This window comes from Bombyx mandarina, chromosome 08 (genome assembly GCF_030267445.1).
Source record: "Bombyx mandarina strain Sakado chromosome 08, ASM3026744v2".
Taxonomy (NCBI): Eukaryota; Metazoa; Arthropoda; class Insecta; order Lepidoptera; family Bombycidae; genus Bombyx; species Bombyx mandarina.
Genome location: NC_143215.1, coordinates 15,027,286 through 15,039,974, shown reverse-complemented (window position 1 = coordinate 15,039,974; position 12,689 = coordinate 15,027,286). Strand labels below are relative to the sequence as shown.

The window sequence follows — 12,689 nt, the reverse complement described above, 5'->3', positions numbered from 1 at the left end:
TTCAAACCGAAACGCATTTCTGCTTCACGGCAGAAATGGGCAGGGGTGGTGGTACCTACCCGTGCGTACTCACAAGAGGTCCTACCACCAGTTTTCAGGGGTTCGTGTAATTCTATGCTCGTAGCCTGCAGAATAAAATACAAGAGATAAAATGATGGATTCCCAAGGTTTTAATGACATTAATAAATGCCCGGCATCTGCGTGACGTGTACATCGTTCATGTTTTCTTGAAATTATCTCAAGCGCGGTTCATGTTTTGCGTATTGGCCGGTAGATAGCACCACATCAACCGCAATCAGATACTTCCGCCTCAGTATTGCTCTTATGTAATCTAATGTACATAACATTTTGATGGTGGCAAATACATAATATTCATAAACCTTATAATGTCTTAATTTGCAGATGAAAACACGCGAAGTAAGTTCCTCTTCTACGGGGGCAAGGATTACCTTCAGCCGGGAGGTCTGCTGGACTACATACCCAAGGACCTGATCCCCGACTTCCTCGGAGGTCCTTGCAAGGTAGGCACTGTTAATTAAATATGTCGCTCTACATTTGGTTCATTCCACTGCTACAGTCGCATAAAGAATTAAAATTGAATGTTTTTTTTTCCTAACTGTACTGATAGCTTTGGGAGGCTATTTCAGCTTCTCCTTGACTTGTAGGTGAGCTCACGGGACACAAACCGGGAGTGTTGCTATGTGTACATTGAACACACTGATAACTCAATTTCTACGGTCACCGTTCTCGTCGAACCCGTCGCTTGCGATGAAGGGCTCGACGAGTAAATTAACTCTCAGACACAGCCCACTGAGTTTCTCGCTGGATCTTCTCAGTGGGTCGCGTTTCCGATCCGGTGCTAGATTCTGCGAAGCCCGGCTCTTGCTAGGGTTCGTGTTAGCAACGTCGTCAGGTTTGAGCCCCGTGAGCTCACCTACTAGCCACGGTTACGCTGGAATAGCCGCTCCAGGCTACCAGCTTAGGTAGGAAAAAAAAAAAAAACAATTTCTAAGGGTAGCTATTTTATTTTGTCCTGGGCTGTTAATTTCGTCCTTCGTTGGTAGAAAGTGTAGAAACATCGATCCCCGTGGTATTCTATATGGACAACTATATATACTATATAGACAACGACGTGACCACCGTGACCCCCTTTGAGACATGAGGTCGAAATCCTAGTTACAATGTGTGACGGCTGTTCCGCTGTCCGAGCTGGTGCTGCCCTCCAGTAAATGGACTGGTGATGCAGTGCGCGATGGAGTCGCCCTCCCCGGGGATACAACTGTGGGGGAGGGAGGGGAGGGGTAACCTCCTAAGAGAATTAAGCTTAGAGATGCAGTTAGGTTCGAGGCGCGCTGTACCATAGATAATACACATAAGTTAGTTATAGATAAGCAACGCAAGCAGTCTACCAAAATGTTTACGGGCGTCGACCACTAGATGGCTTCGCTTCGATTAGTTTCTCATTGCTCCTTTAGATGGCAGTAACATATTACCTATTCTATATTTTATTTTTAATGAAGGTATTTGTAAATTTTCATAAACCACAAATTTATAAAATTTAATCAATTTGTCTACAACAAATAAAGACTTGTATGATTCGTTATTTTTTTATTTTCTGTATTTAGTTATGCATTAATTAAATGCCTTAACAAAACATAAGTTTAGGGGCATCCGTTACAAGACGTCGCTGGTTTCCATACAAAAAATACTTGGTTGTAAGTATCGCAGTCAGGGTCCTGCGCTGTACCGCGGGTGGGTCTAAGGTGAAACTCCTTTAATTTAGAGTTCTGTTTTTTTTTGTTTTCTAATTACCGCCGCAGACGGATGTGCCCGAAGTGTGGATGTACGTCCCGTATCGCTATTACAACTACGTACGAATTTAATATTCAATATAAATGTTTTTTAAACACATCGCTCACTGTTCAGTACACGCGTACTCAATAAGTCTTCGTCAATTGTGCAACTGTTATTATGTGTCTTAAAATAATTAAATAGTTTTCATTATTACTACGACTATGTCAGAGCCTAAAGGATGTCCAATTTTTATTTATTTTTTTATTCCTTAGATGGGTGGACGAGCTCACAGCCCACCTGGTGTTAAGTGGTTACCGGAGCCCATAGACATCTATAGCGTAAATGCGTCACCCATCATGAGATATAAGTTTTAAGATCTCAGTATAGTTACAACAGCTGTCCCTTCCTTCAAACCGAAACGCATTACTGCTTCACGGCAGAAATAGGCAGGGCGGTGGTACCTACCCGTGTGGACTCATAAGAGGTCCTACAACCAGTAGTGTCTAATTATTTGTCTGTCGGTTGTCGAGGCTTCTGATCGGGAGTTAAACTAACAGTCCACTGCTAGGTAGCTTGTTTGAAGATATAAGACTGCAATATTTTATTAAAGGTAGGACTTAATTGGATGCTGGTGCTACCGCTGTGAAGCAATATGCATACGTTCCGATCTGAAGAACAGAACGGTCTGTGATTCTAATATGTAATTAAAATTTAGTTCTAATATCTAGTGGATTGCGACGTGTTCAAGTCGATTCTTCTCACTATAAATCAGTCTCAATTGTTCACGAATCACGATAGCCAGTTAGTCGATTCGGTATAATCGACTAAGATCTCGATTGAATTGAGTCAAAAAGCGAGATTTGTAGAATCGATTGTAATTATTTTAAAGCCCATCACTACCGCAATATATGTATTGGTTGGTTTAATGTTTCACATCAACATACACAACTACACTAAAAATACTGTCCGATGTTAGGTATATATCGGATTACGATTTGTCACGAATCTTAGGTTGAACGAAAGGATTCTTTCATTAGGTTAAGTTTATGAAGTTTAGCCGGATGAATGTTCAAATTGAGACAAGATCGTGATTATTTAATCCAAATGTAGTCCATACAGACCGTTCGTACAAACTTCAAATGTCTTGTCTACTCTTGTTTGCACTTGCATAATCGTAAATATAATTCAAATGTGACGTCATTTCACTGTAATGTTTAGCTGATTAAACACGGCACTTGTGAGAATGTCTATATATATGCATAGGGCGGCAAAGCAGTGATGGATTTACACCTATCGACCGGCGACATATACTGAGGGTCGACAAACTTTTTGAAATGCCAAAACTTCAGAGACGAAAAATATCTTCTGAAAATGAAATTTGAAAAGAGTCTTTTGAAAATAAGTTCAGATTAATATGTATAATTTTTTTATTAAAAAGTTATTTTAATAAAAAAAAATATTGGGTCAATATTAATTAATGTTATTCTAATATTAAGGGCGGCATTAAGCCTAAATCCGTCACTGGGGCCATGATGGCTGCAGTCTTGACAGCTCTTGAAGCCAAGTGCTAAAAGGGTTTAACGTGCGGGAGTTTTCGGTAATACTTTTAGAGCGACTGTAATAATAACGGTTATTGAAGAAATTCCAACGTCATATTGTTACAGTGTGATTGATATGACGACATGTTTTTACTAATTTAATTGAAATAATTGTGATGTGAGACTGCCTACGATGACGCTCTCTAAAATAAATAAATTAATTAATACGACAAAGGAAATATCTTCCGCCGAGCGGGTGATATTGCTCGGTGGACCGATGGTCCGAATATTGTTGTTTAGAACTTGTATATATGCAAGCTTATTTTGAAAATGTCGTGAGATGCAGGCATCTGTCAATTTCTGTGTTGTATGATGACCACCGCACAGTAGGAATACCTTTCTCTGTGTGTATTTAAAGTCTTTAAAATTATTTCCGATGGTTGTAGAGTTTCGTCCACGAAGGGGGTCTGGTGCCGAAGAGCCTGTACGTGAGCGGCGCCTTCACCGAACGCGAGGGAGACCCGCTCCGGGAGGACAGCATCTACAGATCCGTCAGTCTGGGCAAGGGACAGGTGATGAGCTGCTTGGATTTATACTCGGGTTTTTGTTCACGGGAACTTTGATTTGAAATTAGATCACAGATATGTATATACCTAGTTGCTAATAATACATGTTAGAGGAAGTCTGAAAGTGGTACCTGTGACAGAGTATGTTTATAACATGTTTTCTCCTTCCATACTCCTCTATCATTTACCATTTCTTCGCTCACTCCCCTCTTACATATATCGTTTTTCACGCAATCTATCCATTTTTTCTTAGGTCTACCCCTTCCTCTAAAGCCTTCCAAATTAATAGTTAAAACTCTCTTACCAACCTCATTGTCATTTCGTTTCATCACATGTCCATACCATCCCAAACGCGCACTTGTCAACTTCTGCGAGTAACATGCAACAAGCGTGACATGCGCATTTGAAAATATACAATTTTACGTAAATGCTTATTTATACAAATGCAAATCATAGTAACACACGACGTAACAGAAACAGAAAATGTCTGCCATATGGACACCATGGCACGTTGCGATGGGTATACTACTGAATCTAAGGGTTGAAGTCAGACAGGCGACTGGTCGTAAACTCGTGCCAAATTCCAGTAAAGGACGAGAAAACCACCACCACCCTGCCTATTTCTGCCGTGAAGCAGTAATGCGTTTCGGTTTGAAGGGTGGGGAAGCCGTTGTAACTATACTTGAGACCTTAGAACTTATATCTCAAGGTGGGTGGCGCATTTACGTTGTAGATGGCTATGGGCTCCAGTAACCACTTAACACCAGGTGGGCTGTGAGCAAGTCCACTCATCTAAGCAATAAAAAAAAAAAAAGAAAAGGACGTGCATTTACACACAATATGGAATAAGGGCAAGAACAAGATGAAAATGTTATATAGCGGTCGTCTAAAGCTGGGATATCCTCGCAGGGAGTTAGGGTCTGGGTTGTTGCTAGGATTTTGTATGCATGCAAGTTTTCTTGTGAATTTTAGCAGCGCGATTCAAGTTTATACCATATTCCTTGTAATTTATAACTTCCGCCACAGACTCCAGCGACAATTTCAAGATGACTTTGCAAATACGACGCATCTCCGAAGAACGTTCATACTATCTTCTCTATTTCGTTTCTTCTAATCTGATTACGTGAGCGATTTAATTAGTACCTTTAGAGCCCTGTGCGCTGGCTCACAAATGCTCAAAGTCGTTTCTGTGCGCAGGTGCACGAGGTCGTCGTGCTCAACAAAGACCCTCAGAGCGTTCTAACCTGGGACTTCGATGTTCTGAGACACGACATAGCGTTCACCGTGTTCAGGAGTGAGCACGAGCTCCACAACCCCGTCGACGAGGTCAACTCAGGTCAGTGGTGTTGTGATATACCCACCCTACATTTGAGGGGTGGTATCTTACGGAAAAAGTTTAAACACGTGTTATTAGCTATATAAGCTATAGCTTTATAAGCGGTTTTTATTTATTGTTTAAATAGGTGTAAGAGGAGAGTGGGTGAGAGGGTGAGAAAGAAGGTGAGAGGGAAATGAGAGAGAGGTGAGGTAATAGAGGTCATGATCCACGCGGTGCTAAATTGTCAGAATGCCACACCTCAACCTCAATTGTTATTGTAGTATCGTAGCTGTTCCTTTCAGCGGGTTCTGAATTATAATCTAGAATAATTGCTGCCGCACTGAGTTGCTGGCGCTATGACCGGTTTTTAATTCTGTCAATATACATTCAACGAAATGTTCAGTAAATTTATTGCTAATTATTATCTATATATAAACAAACAAGGACAAAACCGTCTGTTTGTCAAACGATTTTCCTTGTTTTAGTAGCTTTAAGAATTTTAGTATGAACGAAATAAAAGAGGAAGTGTAATAATATATTAAATGAATTTACATCTTAAAGTGTTAAGTCGAATATCGACCATTCTCACACGTTACACGTAATGAATTCTTCCGAGCACTCTGGGTGATATTAGGGATTCAAACCGCTGGTCACCATCCGCATCGAACCCGTCGGATGAAACTAAGAGCTCGATGTGCAATCTAACCCACAGACACAACCTGCTGAGTTTCTCGCCGGATCTTCTCCGATCCGACAGATGTTATTATAAATAAATAATAAATATATATTTACTAACGATCACGCCACGTTAACTGGTCCCGTGATAAGTTCGTAAAGAACTTGTGTTACAGGTACCAGATAACGGAAATAAATGTAAGATTTTTATTATACACATACATATATATAATATACATCCATAATCCTGGAAAAGACATGTTTTTATTTATCATACAAGTATCTTCCCTTGGCGGGATTCGAACCCGCGACCCCCTTGTGTAGTGACCATGTCGCTTACCACTACACCAGACGGCCGTTTTCTAGTTTTTAGGCCGATGTTAGCAAACTCTTGATGCTGAGCCCCGTGAACTCCCATATCCGATGAAGCCAGAATAGTCTTCCGAGATTACTTGCAGTAGGTAGAAAAAACAACCAGTGTTTCCACTTACGTTTTCCATTTTACCTTAGTTTCTTTGGAATTTATCCCTAAAATTCCCTAAACAACTTTCATAAATCCCCCCTGGTGCTATTTAGGGAGCATAAATAAAATACAGAAAATACACCACAGCATATTATTTAATGTAGGTATATATAATAACAAAACGCCCACAGAAGGTCATAGATCTATAGGATTAGAATGTTTGGGAAATCGACGCATTGCTTTTATATTCTTTTGCTGCACGCAACATAACACTGTTCGGTTCTAAAATTGAGCAATTGTTTGCTAGCATTCCAAGCTTTGTATAAAACAAGCAGTTTAGGGTTTCATTAGAAAGCCTGTTTCTTTTGTCAGTTTTTACATTTTTTTATTTTTTTTTATTGCTTAGATGTGAGCTCACAGCCCACCTGGTTTTAAGTAGTTACTGGAGCCCATAGACATCTACAACGTAAATGCGCCACACACCTTGAGATATAGTTCTAAGGTCTCAGTATAGTCACAACGGCTGCCCCACCCTTCAAACCGAAACGCATTACTGCTTCACGGCAGAAATAGGCGGGGCGATGGTACCTACCTGTGCGGACTCACAAGAGGTCCTACCACCAGTAATTACGCAAATTATAATTTTGCGGGTTTAATTTTTATTCCACGATGTTATTCCTTCACCGTGGAAGTCAATCGTGAACATTTGATAAGTACGTATTTCATTAGAAAAATTGGTACCCGCCAGCGGGATTCGAACACCCTTGCATCGCTCGATACGAATGCACCGGACGTCTTTTGAGAACACTGAATAATCTTTCCACTTCAGTCCTTGAAGAAGGAACTGCTAGTAAAAGTAAAATGACAACTTCAAGGTTTTCGTAAATGAAATTACCATGATAATCTTTTATGGTACATGAAGTACCTATATATTACAATACGAGTAAGTTCTGGTGACATCAACGAATATAGGTAAATAAAAATTTGGGAGATTATACTTATTAGGATTATGGGGAATCCCGAAGAAAAAAGTAGAGGTTTAGTCTATGGTTTACTTTACTACAGAGTTACTAGTAAAGGCTTTGCTTTTTACCCCGAAATTCCCTAAATCCTTGTATTTTTCAAATTGTCTTTAACCATCCAAAATATCAGCTATTTTTCCCTAAAAACGGGAGAATTCCCCAAAAGTGGAAACACTGAAAATAATCCCTTGAAAACCCCCATCCCCCGAGCCCCTGCACCGGGAGGTCGTGCTGATTTGATCTCTTGAATATTTTTTGCTTTTGTTTGATCCATCGCTTGACGTAACGTTTCAGCGTTGTGCGTAGGTGGCGGCGCGGACGAGGGCCGCTCCGTGCTCGAGCAGAAGGGCTGGCGCGAGGGGGAGCACTACCACCGCGTCGAGCCCACCCTGCTGTGCCACGACGGGGAGAGCATACAGGTACCTAGCGGTAGAGCACAGTGTAGCTAGCAAGTAGAGCACAGTGACGTCACTGTTCACGTGCGCCAATCAGGTTCGATGTCAGAACTCGTTTAAAAGTGTACGGGATATAAAACAAATATAAGTTTCTCCAAACAATTTTTTTATTGTTTAGATGGGTGGACGAGCTCACAGCCCATCTGGTGTTAAGCGGTTTCTGGAGCCCATAGACATCTATGACGTAAATGCACCACCCACCTTGAGATATAAGTTCTAAGGTCTCAGTAAAGTTACAACGGCTGCCCCACCCTTCAAACCGAAATGCATTACTGTTTCACGGCAGCAATAGGCAAGGCGGTGGTACCTACCCGCGCGGACTCACAAGTGTACCTACCAGTTTTGATGATTAAATTTATATTATTTATATTATCTGGTTTGCTGGTGTCTTGCTACCGTTGATGTCCACGAGTGACGTTAATTACTATCAGATGGAGCGTCGATAATGAAATAAGACCCAATTATTTGCGGTGTGAGTACGTAGAGTGCAGTGGGACGTGTGCGCAGGGCTCGCACGTGATGCGCTGCAGCGGCGCCTACGTGCTGCAGTGGCGCTGCGAGCTGCTGGACGCGCCGCCCGCACAGCTCGTCTACTTCCACGAGACGCTCGCCAGCCACCACTACAGGTCACTCCCCCACCCACCACTACACTACACTACACTGCACTACACTACACTACACTACACTACACTACACTACATTATATTACATTACATTACATTACATTACACTGCACTACACTACACTACCGCCGCCCGCTCAGCTCAATGAGAACTAAACACATATTCACGAACGACTTCGCGAGTGCGGGCGCGTGCACACCCGCACGTGGGACGCGCGTGCTGATGGCGTTGAGTAATATCGCAAGATCGCAACGCGCTTGACATAAATGAGTTTATAAATGCTCACGCTAAGCAACTTCAATACTGTTGTTACTTTTTAAAAAAAATCAAGGGGTCGCAAAGCTTAAAATAAAACTATTGTCCCCTTTCTTCGCCAAAGTATAACAAAGACAGAATGTCGCTAATCATCTCACAACTTTTTTATTATTCCCCTTGTAGGCAGACGAGCGTACGGCCCACCTGATGGTGAGTCATTACCGTCGCCCGTGGACTTCAGCAATGCCAGGGACAGAGCCAAGCCGCTGCCTACGGACTGTCTGTAAGCTTTGAGTTTAGTTTGTTTGAGCCCGTGATATCATCCGCAGAGGATCCATGTCGAGCCTGCAGTCGGGCGCCAGTGGGTTCTCGTGCCTCAGCGGCAAGTCCACCGGCAGCTCCTGTCCGTCGCGGTGATGCGAGCCCCCGCCCCCCCGCGCGCCCCACTCCTCGCTCGCGGGCGGCCCCCCTCACGAGACGGGACACGGATCCGACTAAAAACTAAAAATAAAACATTCGGAACGACAGTGCAATGTTAATTACTAATGAATTTGAACCCTGACGTGTGACCCCTCCGGATTGTCTCACAGACACAGTCGGCGGGAAGCGTGGAGAACAGAACGCCGCGAACTAGACGCGATGCCACACGACAAGGGGCGCCCGGTGCAGGCCTGTGAATAGTGGAATTGCGATAGTTGATATCGATTAAAATTCTAATCGAATTATTCAAAATCGATATCTTAGTGATTCAACAAAATGACGCAAAATTGTACCTCATCGTGTGCGGCGGAACGCACTCCAAGCGGACTCTGTTACTTGCGTAATAGTTTAAATACATAATATACTTAATACTATATAGATGAAGTATGCTTCAAACCGAAAATAAAAAAAATAGGTATCGAATAGTAATCGTTAGATAATTGTTATGAATTAATTATTAATCTAGTTACGTGTGATATGTGTATTATAATAATTAATATAATTAATACATTTTTCTTTTGTATAAAATATGTTTTTTTTTTCGAAGCAATGTGTACTATCAAGTACTTGTATCGTTTGAAAAAAACCAAATTATTTTACATATTTCGTCGATTTAAAATTGAAATGCTTTAAAAATACAATATATTTTTACTAAAATATTTTTAATACGTTTACTTATTTTTTTAATGTAGCAATCAACATCAGTAATTAGTAAATGTGTATTTATTTAAATTAGTGGATTTTTTCAAATTAACACAATACTGTGTAACAGTTACAAAGAGTTTTATATAGATATGTGTGTATGTGTGTGTGAAGTTATCATTATTATGAATATTTTTTGAAGTTTTTCCGAGTCATAGACATTAAAAATATATGTGAGTTGATCGACTCACGTTACCTGGACTGTGTCCCTAAGCACGGGCCGACGTGGAAGCCTCTAGAACTTTCATTTATATTTGACCTAAATACATTCTGTTAAAAAAAAACGTAGTGCATGCAATTTGGTGCACGTGAATGAAGTGAAACTTCTTTTTCGATGTGTAGTATAGTGGTTTCCTTCATTTTTCATCCTTAAATCAGATTGCTCTTGTAATAGGGAATGCTGTGTATAAGAGATGCGACATCTTCAACATTTATGTTATATATATTTTAAATTATAGATGAAAAAGAAATATATATAGATATTTTTAAATACTTCATTAAAATATTGGATGCTACTTGTTGCTAACGCTCGCGCTGGCCTGTACCAGGTATACTACGCGCATGCGCACGAGTGCCGCGCATTCACTCTCGCTCTGTCTCTTTCTATTCCATGGCAGCGTTAAACGTTTGACGCAACCTTGTTGGAAGTCGCATTAGAAGTTTCACTTCGAAATCAAAATGTTTGCTCTGGACAAAGTGCAAATTCGTCAAATTATGTTCAATGCCAATATTCAGTTTTCGCAATAACATAAGTATAACAATTGTTACGAATTAAATATTTGTTTATTTCCGACGCTTCGAATATTAAGTTGCTCGTTGAAGGCGAGGGGCGAATGTCTCTGGGTCCTGGGTACCAACGGGCCTCGGGTCCCACTCCAGCCAGGCTCACCAGCTTGTAGGTCGAAGTCTTCATTGTCATATAACTTTAGACGATTCTAGAACTATTCTATATAAAGAAGTCGTTATACAAAATGTTGCCAATTAAACTGATGTTGTTTTGTGTAATAAAAAAAATAATTAAATCAAGATGCTTGTGTTAACTGTACATAAGTGGACGGGGGGAAGGAAAAAATTTGTATTTACATGTCAGCGTGACGTAATGTAATAATGTAAATATATAGACGCGTAATACTTGTTACATAATACTTAGAACATTTTATCTAGTATGTATTTATAGTAGTCGGTTGGTAGACGGTCTCTAGAGAAGGAAGTGTGATATCAAGAACGGTTAGTGTTGTCATTTGGCATCGGCTGTCCTGCTTGCACGTATAGCAGAGGTAATCATTACGAGCGAGACGGAATGATAATGTACGCATTGGTCAACAAAAAAAAAGTGCGTATTGTTTTTCTTACACTTACGACCGATAGCAAGAGTGCGAGCAGGACGGATAGTATAATTTAAAGCTAATGTGTAGGATTAAGTAGTCAGTCATTTGCGCGGTACAAAATGAGTTCACTTCGTGGCTTTTGGAGGTTAATTCTGGTGTAGATTGTGTTTTTGGAATTTACGAAATAAGCAAAGCTTGCATACCAATAGACATGTCATTGTGTAATGCAGTCGTATGTCGTGTAGGGAATTAAATTGGAAAAGGCCCGATCAAACGAGGTACGTCTTGCAAGTGTCATGGTCTACTGGGCCAAGGTCGAGTGCTGCAAGCCGTGCCCCGACGATTTTCTCATTAAAAAATGTACCAACGCTGTATTCACAATTACCTTACTTATTAGGAGTAACAATAAACGCACGCATGATCCAAAAGTTTCTAGACCTTTGGATCTGCGGAGTCAACGTAGAAAATATTGAACCGATAATTGAGTCGTCTATTATCAAAGGTGGCAATCTGTGCATTTGAACAAAAAAATGTTATTGATATGTCAATACAGATTGATTAGAATATAATCGTCTCCTTCAAAGAATACGGTTCAAAACCTGCATTAAATAAAGGTTAATACTTAACCTGTTATTTATCTAAGATGTCGTTCAGAAGAGTTTTGTGACTGCCAATGGAATACAAAGTCAATAATTCGTTTTTCTGATTTACCAATAATTGTCCAAAAGTCACATTGCCGGCTTTGATAATAATCGAATCAATTGTTTTAATATTTTTAGTGAAAATATGTTTTTACATAATAATTATATAATAAAATAATGATAATAATAAGTATACATACGTAATATTGGTACTCTTCGGGAATTGGTAATTTTAAGTTTTTTTTTTTATTAAGTAATTAAAGTTTTTTTTTAGATATTGTAATGTCGTTGTGGAAAACGTTTAAAGCAGTATGTTGTTTTATTACGATCATTCGGTGTTCGTTTTACGAAAAAAAAAAAAGAATATTGTACACGCAATGTATTATCAGATGACGCGCGGGGTCAACGCCCTGCAGTTTATGTTTTTGCTGTAGCTTGCGTGGTATATGAATAAAGTGTTAAGTTATCTCGTCAATAGTTCCTTTTTTTGGGGATAGTAATTGTTTATTGCTATTGCGGCTACGGACAAGGTTCCTACCCACTAGTGCAGTGTAGTGGTAGTAAAATAATTATTATAATAATATGGAGGGGTGAAATGCTATTTACGCGACATTTTTTTTTGTAATTAAGAGTCCGTTTTATTTGGTATTAGCATGAACGGTTTAATTGATTGAACTTTTTAATTGAACTTCAATTAAGTTCACTCCATTGAAATAGCCGAAGAAGTTTTTTTTAGTGTGATATTTTTTCCAAATTTTAAACTTTATATGGACCTCCTGTAAAGTTGGAAAAAAATCGCTTAAACAAAATAGCCTTTACCCCTCGATAT

The 12,689-nt window shown here is 40.0% G+C and overlaps 1 protein-coding gene across 3 annotated transcripts in view; it reads left to right on the top strand.

The window, feature by feature from the left end:
- The window catches only part of retm (real-time), a 70,762-nt gene extending 61,526 nt beyond the window's left edge, over window positions 1-9,236 (top strand). Inside the window, exons 10-15 of one of the 3 annotated variants that reach the window (XM_089729318.1) lie at window positions 403-521; window positions 3,779-3,904; window positions 5,096-5,234; window positions 7,683-7,795; window positions 8,339-8,457; window positions 9,039-9,236. In XM_089729318.1, coding sequence (XP_089585444.1) covers window positions 403-521; window positions 3,779-3,904; window positions 5,096-5,234; window positions 7,683-7,795; window positions 8,339-8,457; window positions 9,039-9,126 — 704 coding nt within the window. In that variant the 3' untranslated portion in view covers window positions 9,127-9,236. Of the gene's footprint in view, window positions 1-402; window positions 522-3,778; window positions 3,905-5,095; window positions 5,235-7,670; window positions 7,796-8,338; window positions 8,458-8,892 lie in introns of all 3 variants that reach the window. The other 2 variants (XM_089729317.1, XM_089729319.1) reach the window with 2 other exon arrangements.
- Window positions 9,237-12,689: the final 3,453 nt, after the last annotated feature.